Here is a 17,621-nt window from a genome sequence, read left to right as displayed (position 1 = left end):
CGTCTGTTAAACAGCTTCTCAATGACAGTCACAATCCCTCCCAGGGGATGGAAGGTTGGGGAAAGGCTTTAGGGATAGCCTCAACTACCCAGGCTCTGAACAGAATCTCCAATGGCTCCCCTACTCTAAAAACTATGGTTTACCTTTTGAAGGCAAAGGAGCGGTTTGCATGGCAAGGGCTCTGATGAAGAAAATCACTTCAAGCAGCACAGCTTGGCTCGGTGTAAGCATGGGTGCCTTACATTCTGACAGCCACTGACACTCAAAGTCTGAAGAAGCCAGTTTTTCCCGCTCCCACCCACCAAATACATTATTTTGAAGTGCCCAATTCAGCCAGTTTGATCCAGCATGAGGTACAGCCTGGGTACCGGTCTTAGAAAGGGCCCACACATTTACTCACTAGGACCCAGCAAACAGCACTAAACCTCTCCCTGCTATAAAGCCAGGGAGGGAAGGGAGCAGAGACAAAAGAAGGAATCAACCGAGCTCTAGTCCCAGAAGATCTACTTAATGACCGAGAAAGAGGGTCCTTTCCCAGCCTTTGAGCTATTAACACACACACACACACACACACACACACACACACACACACACACACACACACACAATGAGGACTTGGGTGCCCCTTCCTTTCTTCACCCTTCTAGCCTTACTAAGATCTTTAAATTCAGTCAATTTCAACTCAAAACTTTCTACGGGTGGGGGAAGGGCAGAGATTTGTGGCTGCATGCTTAAGAAAGAAGCTGAATTCATCACGGTGACAGGGAGAGTGTTGGCAGAGATCTGAGCTATTCATTCTTTTAGGAAAATCCTATAAAGAATGACACAAGGAAGCCTCTATCTGCAGTCTTGTTCATCACACGGGTGAAGAGCTGATAACAGATGTATGCAGCTGTGTGATTTAGTGCCAGGAGCTGGCCCCTGATGTGTATTAATACAGCGGCAAAGCGGGACGCACCTCTCTTCATCACTCATTTCTATAAAAGAGGTGGAATCCGAGATGGCCCGATGGTAGGCAGAGCAAGCCCATTTGTTCTCCTGACTGATGGCGCAGGCTCAGGCTGTGTCCTTCACCTCCACGGGGCACTCAGGTTGTGAGTAGAAAAAAAAGAAAGTGCTGGGTGAAGCCGGGCTTAGTCAACAAGTTAGGGGAGAGGAGTCGGCCCATGGGAAACACCTACAGCTAACATCTTCTTTAATGCACTAACTACATTTCCTGCTTTGAATGTGGTTCTGCTCTTATAGGCTGGGGGTGCAGCTCAGCAGTACAGTACCTGCCTCTGGACTTGAGGTTTGATCCCCAGAACTGGGGGGAAACTAAAAGCAAGGAACAGGATCAAGGGGGGAAGAGAACAAAAATGAGGAGGAAAGACTTAAATCCTTTAAACAACGCTGGCCAGCAAGACAAGGAGAGCTGAGTCACAGTCTGGAATAATCCTATCACACGTGCAAAGGATGCCCAAGTGTTCAAGGGCAGCAGGGAAATGTCTGCTTTGACCCTGTAAGTTACTAACACTTGCCTTCAGAAGGTGACTTACGCTTACCCCTCGGTTTTCACATGTAACAGTGGGAATGATGAGAACTGCCTTAAAGCTGAGGCAGAGGCTGAATCAACTACTGTAGACAAAGTGCCTACCTCAGGGCCTGGCCAGGTGGAAACCACAACAAAAATCCACAATGACCACTAGGCCTGAGATAACTGTTCAGGACGCACCACAGAGTAACAGTCACCCCAAACGGAAGCTCAAAAGGTCCACTTTTCCACTTTAGGCAAGGTGCGCGTGTGTGCGTGCATGCGTGCGTGCGTGTGTGTATGTGTGTGTATGTGTGTGTTGGGGGTGGGGGGAGGTCCACACCTGCCTGCGGTCTGTCGTCACTCAGCTCACAACTGATCTGAAGTATGTGATGTACAGCACAGGTTAAGTAAGCTTTCTCCCAGCTGTTTGGGAACAGCACTGCCTTGGGTGTGGGTCTGGTTCACAAACACCTTATCCTCACAGCTCAGAGGTCATGAGGATGATTTGTTCCCACACTTGCTTCTGACTGAAGCTCACCACACAAAGCCAGGTAGAGAACTCTACTTACAGGTGCATGTCAGTGCTCAAAAGGTTCTTGCTCTTGTTTGTCTGTTTTTCGGGGCAGGTTTCTCTGTGTAGCCCTGGCTGTCCTGGACTCACTCTACAGAGCAGGCTGGCCTCAGACTCAGAGATCCACCTGCCTCTGCCTCCTGAGTGCTGAGATCAAGGGTGTGGGCCACTGCTGACTGCTTTCATACTTTGAATTGCTTCAGAGTTTGGATATTTTAAATCAGGGTCGTTCAACCTGTAGCTTATCTAGGGAAACTAATTTACGATGGACTTAAAATTCAATATACTTGCTAGCATGTGTGGTAAAGTCTACATATCTTAAGTGTGAAGTTAAAACATTTACATACATAAACAATCATGCCACCCCTCTCTAGTCTGTAGCGTAGAACATTTCCAGCTCCAAATTCTTCTGTGTCTTCTCTTGGGCATTCTCCCACCAAAGACAGCTGCTATCTGGGCTTCTCACAACTGGTCTAAGTTTTTGTAGAAACAAAAAAGGTTTATCTGAAAATCTGTTTTTAACTAGACATTTTATGATGAGTAAAAAGGGGCACGCTATTATACACAACCAGCGAGGACGCATTGCCCTGTACACCAATGAAGAAAGTAAACAGGGCCAGGCACAGTGGCGCACGTCTTTGATCCCAGCACTTGGGGGCAGATGCAGATGGGTCCCTGTGTGAAGGCCAGCCTGCTCTACAGCCTATGTAGTGAGCTGAAGGACAGTCAGAGTTATATAGCAAGACCCTATCTCAAAATAACAAAAAGAAAAGAAAAAAGCAAACAGGGACTAGGGAAATGGGTCAGTGGTTAAGAAAGCTGTTCTTTCAAAGGACCCAGGTTCAATTTGCAGCACCCACATGGTGGTTTACAGTCATTTATCTATAACTCTAGTCCTAGGAAATTCAACACCCTTTTCTGGCCTCCATAGGCACCAGACAGACAGACAGACAGACAGACACACACACACACACACACACACACGTAAAATAAAATAAAATAAAAATTATTTTTTTTTTTAAAGAAGAGAGTAAAGGAACCCCGATAACCACTGAGTGCTGACCAAGCTGCTATCCAGCTGGGTGTGCATCAGCATGAACTTCACTCCAGCAAAGGCTCAGACAACTGGGGACAGCTGACAGGAACACAGAAAGCCCAGTGACAGGATGAGAAAGCAGACTCCAGTGTCAGAGAGAACTGTGAAAATTACTGCCAGCACCTCGAACTTCTAACATAAAATAGGATTAGAGATTCCTTATCACAAAGGTCACAGGGAAAGGCACATAAACACATAACTCAGCGTTCGGAACACAATGGGTGCTCTGTAAATGACAACCGTATATAATAATCACCTGTACTAGGGCTAGAAAAAGATGCTGAGGCCACAGGTTTCCGTTTCCTTTTAATGTCACGTGAGCATGGGGGTCCCCAGTGTACACTTGCCTGCCTGCAGAAATGAGAAGAGAAGGGAGAGGAAGAAGAAAGACGTTAACGCTGTGGTCCTTGTTATGAGGCACTGTGCTGTCCAGATAAAGCCTCTCCCCGCTGTAGATTCACGGTGACAGAGCAGCACCAACTCCGCCACTCGGCACTGCAGCTTCTGCACATGCACAGAACTATCCAGAGCCCACCATACATGGCACTCTCAACCACTTACAGACTTCAGGGAAGCAGAAACTCAAGTTTAGGTAAATATGTATTTCTTGACATCAATTTTTACAATGCTTTCACAGGAAAACTCTAACTGCAATTGAGCTAAACTTACTAAGGAAATACCTACCTCCACATGAAAACACACTGAAAGGGGGTTAATGCCCTGTGATCAGGGACATTCACATAGAATTGTAAAAAATTTAACCCTGCTGGGCAGTGATGGTGCACATCTTTTTTTTTTTTTTTTTTTTTTTTTTTCTTTTTTTGGAGCTGGGGACCAAACCCAGGACCTTGCGCTTGCTAGGCAAGCGCTCTACCACTGAGCTAAATCCCCAACCCCATGTGGTGCACATCTTTAATCCCAACAATCTAGAGCCAGAAGCAGGCGAATCCCTGAGTTGAGGTCAACCTGGTCTGCAGAGTGAGTTCTAGGACAGACAGGGCTACACAGAAAAACCCTGTCTCAAAAACTAAACAAACAAACAAAAACCCTACCACTACCACCATCCAAAAAAAACCAAAAAAAAAAAACAAAAGAAAAACTTAAAAAAAAAAAAAACTCATAACAAAAAGTTGAACCCTGCTGTCACTAGATAATCTGGATTTTCAAAATTTTAATTTTATGTGTACAAGTACTTTGTCTACAAGTATGTCTGCACATCCTATGTGTGCCTAATGCCCGTAGAGGATGTAGGAGGAGGGACTTGGATCTCCTGGACTGGAGTTACAAACAGTGGTGAGCCATAATGTGGTGCTGGGGACCCAAGTGTCCTTGACCACTGAGCCCAATCTCTACCCCAGTAATCTGGGCTGCCTCCTTTGTAACTTCTTATTGGTTCTTTGTGATTTCATATCATTCACCCCATGATAATCTGGACTTTTAATACTGTTTATAACACAAATTAAATATTTGTTTCTGGGACCTTAAAAACATAATTATATGTCAATGACATGTTAAACTGTTGGATTTTCAGCTTATTTTACAGGTATGACCCCTAAATAATCTAAGCTAGGATGGCAAGCTTTCCAGAAGTGACAGACTCAACACTGGAGCAGCTGCCCTGATACCTTAGCTCCTCGCCTCCTCCGTCCCTGCAGTCTGATTAAGCTGAGTGTCACTTTTACACAAAGCTTTTCTTCAACACTGCAGGGCTTACGTGCCACGAATCATTATCTGACTGGTGAGCATACATCATGCTTCCCTAATGAGGCTTAATCCCCTTGAGATGAGAACGGGATCCTGAAAGCAGGCACCATATTTACACTTCTTTCATAATTATCCAATGATCTACTATCCTGAGCGCAGGGCAAGCACTGATCCTCGTTAAGAATATGGTAGCCAGAACTTACAGGAAGAATTTTAAAAATCAAACAGTCAAACAAACGAATGAGCCCTGAAAAGTAGATTAAAATTGTAAACTTTACATTATTTATATTTTGTCACAATTAAAAAATAAACAGCTATAACCCATTAAAATACAAAAAACAAGAAACAACAACAACAATAACAACCAAAAAAACAAAACAAAACAAAACAAAAAAAAACCAGAAAGAAAGTGTGGTGTGTGGGGCTGGAGAGGATGATCAGGAGTTGCAGAGAACCCAAGTTCCCTCCCCAGCACCCACATGAGGTGGCTTAGACCTGCCTGCACTTCCATCTCAGGGTGTCCAGGGCCCTCTTCTGACCTTCATGGGTGTGTGTGTGTGTGTGTGTGTGTGTCTGTGTGTCTGTGTGTGTGTCTGTGTTCATGTTCATATAAGACACCTTATATGTCTTAGCACACAGAGGACAGGCAGGAGGAGCTCAAGGCCAGCCTGGGCTACATAGCCAAGTACTGGACTGCTAGGTCTACATAGCAAGGTCTTTTTTCCCCTAAAGCTAAACAAAAGGGACAAAAGAAAATCCATTTAAATCACCTTTACTGATCACTCTGTCCTTCATGCAAGAGTTAAATTAAGTTCAAGTTATATACTTCATGATGTTAATTCTGAAAGTTGAAACCATTAATTCTGAATAAATGGGAAAGGTAATGAAAATGGTTGGTTTCTTACTCAGATCCACTGGATGGCTCTAAATCAGCGTGCTGACTTAATAATTAAGGGAGGTAACTGAACACTAAAAGCACACAGAGGGACAGACACTTTGATGTCAAGACTTAGGCAGAAAAGGAGGTGACAGTACAGAATGGTGTTCCTGATCCAGAGACATGTCCAGATCTCTGTGCACCTCTCCACACAAGGGCCCTAATTACACAGGAGTGAAGCTCTAACTACCTGTGCTCTCACCTAACTCGGGCACGCTCAGTCACAGGGACTTCGGGTGTGTATCAGTCACCTTTTCTCTTCACTGTAAGCTTATCTAAAAACTACTACTGCCATCCTTCTCAGAGTAAGTGTTGGTAAGGACAGTAGGAAACAGAGAGGGATGGGAGCGGGAGGAACAGAGGATTCTGGGCTTCTTCCTACCACGACTGACTTTTTAAATCTTTTCCAAAGGATAATATAAAGGACAAAAGCAAACCAAACTCACATTAGTTTAAAAGCAGCATTTACGGGGCTGGAGAGACGGCTTGGGGATTAGCACACTGGCTGCTCTTGCAGAGGACCTACTTCGAGTCCCAGCACCCATTTAGTGCCTCACAGCCACTGTCCCTCCAGTGCCCTCCTGAGGCTCCATGCCACACGTGGTTGGTGCACAGACTATTTGCCAGCAAAACACCCACACATAAAATTAACGGATTAATGAGATCAGTGGGGTTTATTTATATCACACCCATCACTTCCCAAGCTCTGCACTCTTGGTTTATGTCTGTAATACAGTCAAAGGCCCAGACTATCAACCTCTTTATGTATGCACTCAGGAACGCTTACCACACACTTCCAAGAAATACATTTTAAGTAAAAATTGAATTTGTCAATGTATCAAAATGTTAAAATGTTAACCACCTTAAGTGAAAATATAGCAGTTACAGAACTACTTCTTTTAGCAAATGGAATTAGTGCACTGCAAGTCCATGGGGGCTGTGGACTGGCCAGCTCAGGGCAGTTCACACTCTCCTGCCCTGTCCCGGTGAGCAACACTAAAGACCTGAGGGTCAGCGGCTCCTCAACTAAACAATCCAACATCTAAGGCCATCATCTCTCAAGGTTTATTTCTATGTCCTGTTCCCACTGCTCACAGCTTCCTGGGATGTTCTAACTCCCTTAACTTTTGGAACTCTCTCTGGTTACAGAGGGGAAAGAACCGCAGGATTCTAAGCAAACCAAGCCTCCCCCCCTAAAAAAAAATCGTTAGTTGATCATTTTACTTGATTGTAAAATAGATTTTGTTCGCGAAGCTCTAAGTGAACACCTACTATGTACCACATACAGTACCAAGCACCAAGAACACAGTGATGAGCAGACCACCTCTGCTTTTACAAGTCTTCCAACCAAGTGTGATCTGCAGCTTCATGGCTTTTCTGGGAACAGAGAGACTGGAGCGTTGGGAAAGAGAAGGCTCAGTTAAATCTCAGTATAAACATGCTCGCCCTCTTACAACACTGAAACCAAGCTCCAGAGTGGAGAGCTGTTTCATAGGAGGTAGGCGGAAAACACCAGAGGGATGTTGTTCTATGTCCTTTCTGGTCGGGATTTGAGGAGGACAAGTCTCTGATGTTAGGGGCATACTGGGACTGAGTTGGGGGGAGCCTGACAAGAACAAAGGACAAGGACCTGGAAAAAGCCTGAGGAGGAAAGGACTGAGGAGGAACAAGGAGACCAGGAAGGTAGCCTGCTGTGCTCATTTCTGGGAGCTCAGCTTACTCTGGCAAGTAGACAGATGACTGTTGGGCCTTCTACTTGCTACCCTAGTAGTTCTGGTTGTATATCCCAAAATAATTCCAAAGTGGATATAAAAATATTTTAAGGGAGAAAAAAGTAAAGAGACCGAGCTCCCACCCACGCCCTCACTTGCAGGGATCTGGCCTTTCTTTAACGTGCTGCTTCTCAGTGTATGTCCTTTCACTACAACAATCCCAGTCAGCTCCTACAAAATACAACGACAACAAAACCAGCTCACAGGAAGGAGAAGGAAGAGTCACGCTAATCAGCCTGCAGAGCCCTCCCTGTCAGGGAAGGCAGGAGACTTGAACTCCTTCTTGAGAGCAGTGTGCAGTTGGTCCTGGGCTGCAGACAACATGTGCTGGGCAAGGAGCCTCCCAGCTACTCTGGGAACAGAGGCTACTCGGAAGTCAGGCCCGTGTGTCTACCAGGCTACAACATCACTCTTGACTGGTGTGACTGGAATCACATAAGGAGTTTTCATAAAATACATGTCTGGCTAAGATCTGTGTTTAGTGTACAGAAGCAGAAAAGGTTTATTTTGAAATTTGCTCCTGGATAACTCTGATTAGCATCTGTGATAATTATGGAGTTACCCCAAAGCCAATCTAGTCAAGAACACAGTACTACCCCCAAAACCAATCTAGTCAATAACAGAGTCTAATTACTTCAACTAAATGCTAATTAAATATAAATAATAAAAATATTCCCAGTATACAAGCCAAGAACCCACTCTCCTCTTGCTCCACTTCATCTGACTGGGCCTCAGGACTCTGCCCACAGGCCAGTGAGTACTTGGGTCAGGCATGTCCTTCTCAGGATGAATGTTGGATCAGTATTGCTCCTACTCCGTGTCATAGTCTCCTACTACGGGTTGTGGTGGCCTTTGCCAGAGGTTGGAGATTGAAGCCGGAGGAGTGGCCAGTGGTTGGTAATGTGCATGGTGCGTATTAACGAAGAGCTGAGTTTGGACCCCCAACGCTCACGTCAGGGCCTGGCACACCAGAGTGCATTTGCAGTCCCAGCACTGGGGAGGGAGAGATAAACGGATTCCTAGAGTTTGCTGGGGGAGGGGGGGTCGGTGAGAGCTCGATGCATTAAGGTGCTGATGCCAAACCCGATGACCTGGATATGATGCCCTGGACCCACGTGGTGAAAAGGACGAACCAACTCCCACAAACTGCCCTCTGACCGCAGCCTGAATGCTGTGCACACGACATGCCTCCCACCACCTCCTCCAAAACAAACACACGCAAAAAATACAGTAAGAATCTAAGGCAGAGCAGCTGAGGAGGACACCCCACAATGGTGACTTTGGGCTTCCATGTTTAAGCATGTGGACATACACACATGCACACATACACACAAACATGTACACACACACTCAAAGAAGCAGGTGTGGGGGTAATAGTTAAGGGAAATAACTATTAATAATTACTACACTTTAAAAATATATTCCTTTATAAGCAGCCTCTAAACTCTTCTGTGAAGGTGAATGGTGCAGATTAACAATTAATGAAAAGAGAACTTTTTCCTTGCTCCTGTAAACACGACATTTCTACTTTATTTGTACTGCAGCGGGTGAAGGCTCAGGTGAGCTGCCCAAACTGCAGGGTTACTTAGGTAACTGGGCAGATTACTGTGTCCCAGGGGCAGGAATGTGCTTTTAGGTGGAAAAATACTTTGAGAGAAATATATGCATGTTTAAACAGAACCAGTGCTGGCAAAAAAGAAGGAAGAGAAGGGAGGAAGGAAGGAGGGAGGAAGGGGAGAGGGAGGGAGGGAGGGAGGGGAGGGAGGGAGGAGGAGGGAGAAGGAAGGAGGGAAGAAAGGAGGGAAAAAAGAAAAACAACTCAAGTGGCTGTTTCTGGTTTAGAACACCCTCACTGAAAGTCACTTGGAGGAGCAAAAACAGTCTTTGTTTGCCAAGGGCAAGCTAACGGAAGGACCAGTTCACCTTCAAAACTGCTGTTTTTTAAAAGCTATGAAAAAGTTCGTGCTTGTTTTTTTTTTTTTTTTTTTAAAAAAGAGGTATTTACCTGCTATATTTTCTTCTTATATAACACCAGAGGAAAAACTGACGTTAGTAAGGACAAAAGGTCATATATATCATATATTCTAATTCTCCTTAATTACAAATCCATTCACCTCAATTTTTTTCCATAAAAATTTATAGAGACTTGCCCTGTATAAAACCTTACGCTGGAGGCACATAGCATTGATGCATGGTGACAGCCAGGACCCTGTCCCCAGGAGCTCACAGCATGGTGGGGGTCAGAGAACTAATACTTTTGAGACAAGGAGTCATAGTCAAGGAAGACGCCAAGCACTGGAAGGAATGAGGGAGAGGGCGGCTCCATCTGCAGAAGCAGGGGTACCCTCCCTCACCTCTGAGTGTATCTTCAGGGTTCCTGGCATGTATTAAATACCCAGTAGGAGAAAGTTCTTCCTCCACCTACCTGCACAGGGGCTAAACATGAAGGGCCATAGCATGGAGGGGAGAAACCCACTTCACAAGCACACAAGAGGCAAGCGCTGACCTAGCAAGAAGAAACCCTGACAACTCCTTCATTGCCTCTACTTAAAGCTAACCCTCAGCAGCCTGTGGCAAAGGGCTCGCAGCACTTAAGACTGCCTCTACATTCTTCCCTTAGCACGGCCAAGGCAGGTATCAGCCACACGAACAGGGAAGATGTGTATTACAATGGAAGGACAGACAGACAGAAAGTGCTTTCATCACTCCACACAGACAATAAGATGGCAGCCATCCAAGAGCTCCTGTAACTAAGTCCCTCCAAGAGAAGATGTAAGAACGGTGTGCTATACTGAGGAGGTTGGACAACAGGCCAAGATGAACTATGGATGTGTGTGGACACCATTACAGCAAAACCCTTCCTCTCACACAGCTGAAACCCAGGCACTAAAGAGTTGAGTTGGAGCTGCTGTGTGTCCCAGCATCCCACACAGACAGGGGACTAATAAAGGGTTCCTTCCCCCAAGCCCTGGGGTAAAACCTGAGGCTGTTTATTATGGCTCCAAAGGTCAAAATTAATAGCATGAATTGAGTCTTCTTCTTGCTCTTTGAAACTCCTTGTCAAGTGGTAGAGCCAGCTGGGCACACGACTCTGATATGCAGATCGTAAGGCTTATGAACAGATAAAATGAATTACAATGAGCTAGGCCCATCATATTTCAACTCTCTAATGGGCAGGAAGGTCTCTCTCTCTCTACCCAAACACTGTCCAAATGTTTCTTCTTAAGAGTCTATTTAAGGCCATTTAAAGTCCTCAGGAATCTGCACGGCATCTTATTAGCAAAGACATCTGGAGCCAGCTCCAAAGACTTACAATTGAAATCATCCTAAGGACAGGATAAGGAAGTAACTCAAAAATAATGGTGGTTGCCAGGCTACTGAATATTTACATACATCATTTCATTCTGATCCCCACTAGTCCCATAAGAAAGTTCCATTTTAAACATGTGAAAACTGCGGGACAAGGAGGTTAAGGGCTTGCCCAGGTAAACCCAACATTCACCGGAGTCTGCCATACATTAACACCCATGCTTTTAATGTTATGCTTCTGTCCAGCATCTCATGAGCAATGATGACCACAGGAGAGGCTATGAGACTTTTTGTTCTCTCATTAAAAATCCATGTATATTCTATGACTACATGCCTGGGGATCTGCCATCCTTAATCAACTAAAAATAAGATTTCACAAGTAAAAAAACCCAGAAAACTGGTGTATTTGGTGCATCCTTGGGGGGTAAGGGGTGGGGTACACATATACATGGACACTAGAACAAGTGTCTCCCTATTTCAGAACTTGAACACGTGTGTCCCTATTTCAGAATGTAGGGAATAACTGGGAACAGATGCATTTCCACAACACTACCCAAAATGGAGGGAAGGTCAGAGGAATCAGAGAAAACTAAAGTCCATAAAGCATTCAAATATGTGGGCTGCTAATAGGTACCAGAGAGATGTAGCAAGTGCTAATCTCCACGTGCTTTCTGTAGGTAATAATGTTAAGGTTTTCCTTCCCAGTCAATCTCATTTGGGGAAAAGCTGCCTACAGCTCTGGTCTATTTGTCTAGAACAGCAGTGCCTCTAGCAGAACCCAACCACCCCATCTGCCGTTCGAGCAGCAGCAATTCTTACCCTGCCCATTCATGCTTCACAGCAAATGCCAATGCTAGCAAACAGAACCAAACTAAAACAGCGATATGGACTTTATGAAGACATCCACCAAGTGATCATGAGGCCTGCCCCCAACTAAACACTGCCTGCTCTCTCTCATTCATCAACCAAGTGTACTCTTTTTCACCTGGAATGGCTTCTCCCGAACTAAAGGAATCCCAGTGGTCTGCCTCGAGGAAGAATGGTGTCCACGATACCAAGGCATGGGACCTGTGCCAGCGGGAAACCATTACTACCTAGGGCAATGGTCCTTAACCCAGTTGCCTAGCAGTCACCTCAGAAGCTGTAAGGTCACGTCAAAGGCCTTACCCCAGACCAACAATATATGATCTGTGAAGGTCAGGCTTGGCATGGATGATCACTGCTGTTTTTAGTTTGTTCTTGTGTGTGTGTGTGTGTGTGTGTGTGTGTGTGTGTGTGTGTGTGTGTGTGTGTATGTGTGTATGTGTGTGTGTGTGTTTGCATACAGGTGCACACATATGGTATGGAGACCAGAGGTTGGTATTAGGTGTCTTTCTGAATCATTTTCCAACCTGGGGCTCACTGATTTGGGTAGAGTGGCTGGCCAGCAAACCCAGGGAGTCTCTTGTCTCTGCTTGCCCGGTGTTGAGATTACAGATCCACACTGTGGCACCCCACTTTTTAAAAAAAATGAGTGCTAGGGCTCACACTCAGGCCCCAGTGCTTGTTCAAGTCCTCACCAATTAAGCCACCTCTCTTACTGCCCATGAGTGCATTTTTTAAAGACTTCTCAAATGAAGGCCAAGTAGAGTCGGGGTTGAAACCTATCATCAAGCTTAAGTATTTTTAGAGTGACCCTCCAAATTTACTGACTGGTACAACGACCACAAGTCTCCTTCCCGCACCTTACACCCAGCACATGACACATCCACAGTGTTACCGTAAACTGGGTGTCATTAGTTATTTGATTCTAGTGAAATGCTACCCTCCAGTACTTGAAGCCACTCACCACACTGCCATGGCCTCAGTATATTCTGAGATCCCAGGTTGTATGTGGCTTTTGAGGCAGCCATGTTCAGACGCTGAAGTCACACTGAGTGTGAGTGGCAGTGTCCAGCCAGGAGGTAGCTCAGCTCAGATCCCTGACAGGAGAGACCTTCAGAGCCCAGGCATGACTATCAGACTCTTTGTGCTCTTAAAGGAGAGTAATTATAGGCATGTGAGAAAAGGGAAGCACTCCCCGAGGAACTCTTCCTCACATGCTTCCCAGGAGGCACGAGGGCCATTAAAAATTCCATGATGAAGAGGAAAACCAGCCTGGGAACAGCCAGGAGGCAATACAGCAAATTAATACAGCGGCCCTCCTCAGGGAAAGCTGCGATAAAACAGGAAACACTGCTCTTTGCAAAATAAAATTATACCACTAATGATAACACAGTCACCACACACACTCACAAATCGTTCTAATGATGGGCGTAAAAATCCCAGGGCTGCCCAGATGCTTTGAAAGAGAAATTTCTTCCTACCGCAAATAAAATGGGACAAGGAAAAGACAGACTCTCAATTCGAAACACTCCTCCGTGCAGTCACTCAGCTGCCTCTTCTCTAGTACTCCACTCCTAAACAGTCATGCTTCCTAAAACCCACTGATGGTTCCAACCCCTCGTATGAGCTGGAGTTAGACAGGTCCTGCTGCGACCACATCTCGATGCCCAGGACCCATCACTATAAAGGTGCTGAGCACTATCCCCGGGACCTGTGCCCCACTCCTGTTCTCTGAACCCTGCACTGCAGGTCTGCACTGATTATTCTCTCAGAGCAGTGCCTGGCAAACCTTTATGTGTGCTTCACTAAGTGAAAACTGTTAGGGACAGCAGACTTTACACATGTCACGCACAAAGAGAATGCACACACATGTGGCTTTAGGACAAACACACATATAACTTAAAACAAAGAGAAGTGTAAGGATAACGTAACGAATGCTAACTTAAACTTTCTTCTTTCCCCAACTCTAAAAACATGCATGCAGCCTACTAACCTAGGGACTGTTACCTAAAGATAAGACCGTCAACTGGCAACCATCTCCATTCTCTCTCCTTTGCCTCTAGCAAGAGCTGAAAGCCAACAGCAGCAGCCCCGCAGCTTTGTGCACTAGAAGCTTGGCTGAGACTACTTAATGTTTCCAAGGTTAGCCACACACACCACCGGTCAAGACAGCAACAATAATGACATTAACAGGATGCGCAGAGGATCAGGAATCCAGCTCTGGGCCCTGGCCACGGGCAAGGCTTCCAATGGAGGAGAGAAGTGGCAATGCTCTCCTTAGAGCAGCCCAGGTAGTGGACGTGAGGAAGGAGAACAGAGTAATCCAGTGTGCATCAGATCTGTGTGGTGCTGCTCAGCTGGCTGTCCCAAAGAACACACAGCCACTGTTCTAGTACTAAAAGAAAATGCAGAGGTGTGTTCTTTGGATTAAAATCTAGAAAACGTCCCATGGGCCTGCATTAGGAGCCTTACCTGATGTGTGTCATAGCTTTTGTGTGCAAACTTTTATCATAACTGTCAGTTTTCATACCTGATTTTTTTCATTAGAGCTTCAGTTCTAGACAAAGAGCCTAGCACATAGTAGGGAGTCAGCGCATGGTGAATGAATGAATGAATGAATGAATGAATGAATGAAAATCAAGCAGCATGACACTGATGGAAAGGCCTATGGGAGAAGTTTGTATCACCTCACTCTTCCACATTTGGAGCAACACTGTTTATAATGGTCTTTCTTCTCAAAAGACTATCCTTATTAAAATACTTCTTCGAAAGATCTAGCAGCAGGTTATGAACTAGGGCTCATCATCCACACCCTATGGAACTATGTGCAAAGGACAGTTAACTTCTACTGTGTAGTCTACAGGAGCAGTCTGAGCGCATTCACTTAAGAGCTGACTAGTAAAAAAGACAAACAAAAATCAGAAGACAGGCATTTGTGAGGCAGAGGCAGGTGGATCTCTGTGATTTCCAGGCCAGCCTGTTGTATATAGCTGCAAGACAGCCAGGGTTACATATGAGAGTGTCTCAAGTAAACAACAAACAAAACCAAAACCAACAACCGAAAGAGCATCAGAACCTTGGAAAAGAAATCCTTTATGCGACCAAAAAATAAAACAAGAGTTCTTTGGTCTAAACTGTTAGCTGTTTTACACACAATAACACTGCTAAGAAATGCCATCATCAAACTTCCATGTCACCCGAGTTAAGAGAGTGACGTGACAAACAAAATGTCTGACGAGTGCCAAGTCTATGTGCTAGGATTCATCAGGGAGTAAGGCGAGGTCTCTGCTTCACAGTGAGAAGCTCGATGGGATGGGGTGGAATTTAAATGAGCTAGTAGACGTCATTACGTACGAGGTTAGCACTGCGTGGAAACAGACACCGTAACCAGATGGTGCTGCAGGCGGCCCCCTAAGTATCCAGGGGCTCAAAGAGCTTTCTAGGCAAAGGGAGTGAGAGCAAAGTCCACAGCAGGAAGGGCTGCCATTTTGTAAGAAGAAAATGGGGCTCCCTGGTACTGCCTCATCTTTCCACTCAGAGAGGGGCAGGACTGCATGGGAGGAAGGTGGCCATGTTGGCAGAAATCAGATGATGCAGGGCTTTGCAGGGCAGGGCAAGAGGCATTAGTAATGCTCTTTGAGGAAGGGCTTTTAGCAGCAGAAATAACGTAAAATGTGAGGCAGAAGACGCAGGCCACAGTTCAGACTGAATCACGCATGTGATCACAGGAAAAACTCCTCAGGCCTCAGCCTACTTCTGCCTCTGTGAAACTCCAACTTACCTCTCACGACTGCCGAGAGGATCAAACTGGATCCTTTGTACATACACCGTGTAATCTCAAGTGTTATGAAAAGGGACATGGAGTTTCCCAAAGGAAAATAATAGCCACTGGAAGCCAATTACCTGGCAGAGCAGTGTGCGGGTGAGCACCTTCGATGAGAGGCATCAGCAAGAACATCCAGGGAGTAAAGAGGAGAGAGTGGATTAAACTGTGGGGACGAAGGAGATCATTTCAGTAAGGCTTGAATGAAACAGACCTGAGTCCACAAAGCAGCCTACATGCTTTCTTTAACAATGTCCAACCCTTCTGCCATAAACACCGATGCCATTCAATAAGGGTCTAACCTTGTCCATAAATGTCCCAGCATAGAGCAAACAGAGCTGTTGCCTGTCAAACAAAACTTTAATGCAATAATCACTTAAAGGCCAAACACAGTACTTCTTAATGGACAGTCCAGGAACTTACCTCACAAATATCCACTGGGTAGCAGCCCTCTCCCAAGCGGGCCAGCATGAAATTACCATGTCAGGGACAACTGCATAGCACATTCCAGTGCACAAAGTACAGTGTACAGAAAAGGCGCCTGGAATTAGAGTGCCCAACTGAATGTGCCATTGAGTTGCTGTACATTTAAGAGTGGTGGGGTTGGGATTTAGCTCAGCTCAGTGGTAGGCGCTTGCCTAGGAAGCGCAAGGCCCTGGGTTCGGGTCCCCAGCTCAAAAAAAAAAAAAAAAAAAAAAAAAAAAAAAAAAAAAAAAAAAAAAAAGGGCATCGCCTGCAGAGCTTTGCTAGCCTGCTCTCCAGGATATATCACTGGCCATCTTACCTGCCGTAGAACGGGGCTACTGGCAGGGCTAGCTCAAGTACTGCTTTCAGGCTATAAAGAATTTCTGTTTCTATTGACCTTAAAAGATGACTGAGAGAGGGTGAAGAGTTCAGTGCGCGTGTTAGCGAGACATCCTCAGCCCCGAAACTACAAACCCAAAAATGAGGCTGAAGATCAAATGGGGTACAAAGCACTGAGGATCAAATGGAGTACTGTGTACAAAGCACTGAGGATCAATTGGGGTACTGTGTACAAAGCACTGAGGATCAAATGGAGTACTGTGTACAAAGCACTGAGGATCAAATAGAGTACTGTGTACAAAGCACTGAGGATCACATGGGGTACTGTATACAAAGCACCGCACTTCTGTCCCAAAATAAGCATTCCTTTGAAGATGGGTAACTTAATAATGTAAGAGAAAGAACTTGAATGGCAACTTGAAATGGACTTAAAAAGAACAGCAACGAAGCTGGTATTCACTGCTTTGCAACTTTCATGGTGCATGTTCCTCACTGTACATCAGATGTGGAGCAAGTGACCGCCATAAGTCCCCTTCTGCCTTTGCATGCTTTGAACCAAGTAAGATCCACAGTCTAGCTTAACAGTCCTGAGTCTCTTGCACACCAGCCAGCTTCATGACCCTTCCCTTGTCTGCCCACCTGTTGCACTACTGTTTATCTAGAACTTTCCTTTACACCCATTACTTACACTCAGCTTCGCTGTTTCCACAAAGTAAGCACAACATAGTAATTACATTTTTTCTAACGTCTATTATGTGACTTAAAATACATGACCTAACATCACCTCATAAACACACTTATCTCCCACTGTTCTCGTTAACGGTGAACCAGCAACTCCACAGTGAACGTTCCAAGTGTGAACTGTGTAGCATAAGCTACTAAGAGGTAGCCAAAAAGACCAACCACCAAGCAAGGAGCAAGAGGAAGCCTGAGACACTTCCCCCATCAGTTTCCATCAATTTCACTAAGGAAAAGCAACCCTACCCCTGAACTGAAAATGGTTCAAACATCTCTAAACATAACCATGAACACAACCGTGAGTCACTTTTAAATCATGGATACCATTCAAAAGCCTGATATATCAGGGACCCCTAAACAGGGAGCCAGGGAGCAAAAACTAATAAACCAAAATAAAACCAGGCTTCCCTTGAAATGTGTGACTAATAAGAAACTGTCATCTGCAGAGGACCCTAAGAGGAAAGTGACTACAGTTCTTGCAGATGAG

At 45.3% G+C, this 17,621-nt stretch overlaps 1 protein-coding gene across 1 annotated transcript in view; it reads right to left on the bottom strand.

The window, feature by feature from the left end:
• Positions 1–496: 496 nt before the first annotated feature.
• Gpatch2l (G-patch domain containing 2 like) overlaps positions 497–17,621 on the bottom strand; it is a 42,376-nt gene continuing 25,251 nt past the window's right edge. Inside the window, exons 8-10 of the mRNA XM_032908190.1 lie at positions 15,673–15,758; positions 3,440–3,534; positions 497–977 (exon numbers count right to left, since the gene is read on the bottom strand). Coding sequence (XP_032764081.1) covers positions 838–977; positions 3,440–3,534; positions 15,673–15,758 — 321 coding nt within the window. The 3' untranslated portion in view covers positions 497–837. The remainder of the gene's footprint in view (positions 978–3,439; positions 3,535–15,672; positions 15,759–17,621) is intronic.

Source organism: Rattus rattus, chromosome 7, assembly GCF_011064425.1.
Source record: "Rattus rattus isolate New Zealand chromosome 7, Rrattus_CSIRO_v1, whole genome shotgun sequence".
NCBI lineage: Eukaryota > Metazoa > Chordata > Mammalia > Rodentia > Muridae > Rattus > Rattus rattus.
The sequence above is the reverse complement of the archived record's forward strand: the minus strand, read 5'-3'. Positions and strand labels throughout refer to the sequence as shown.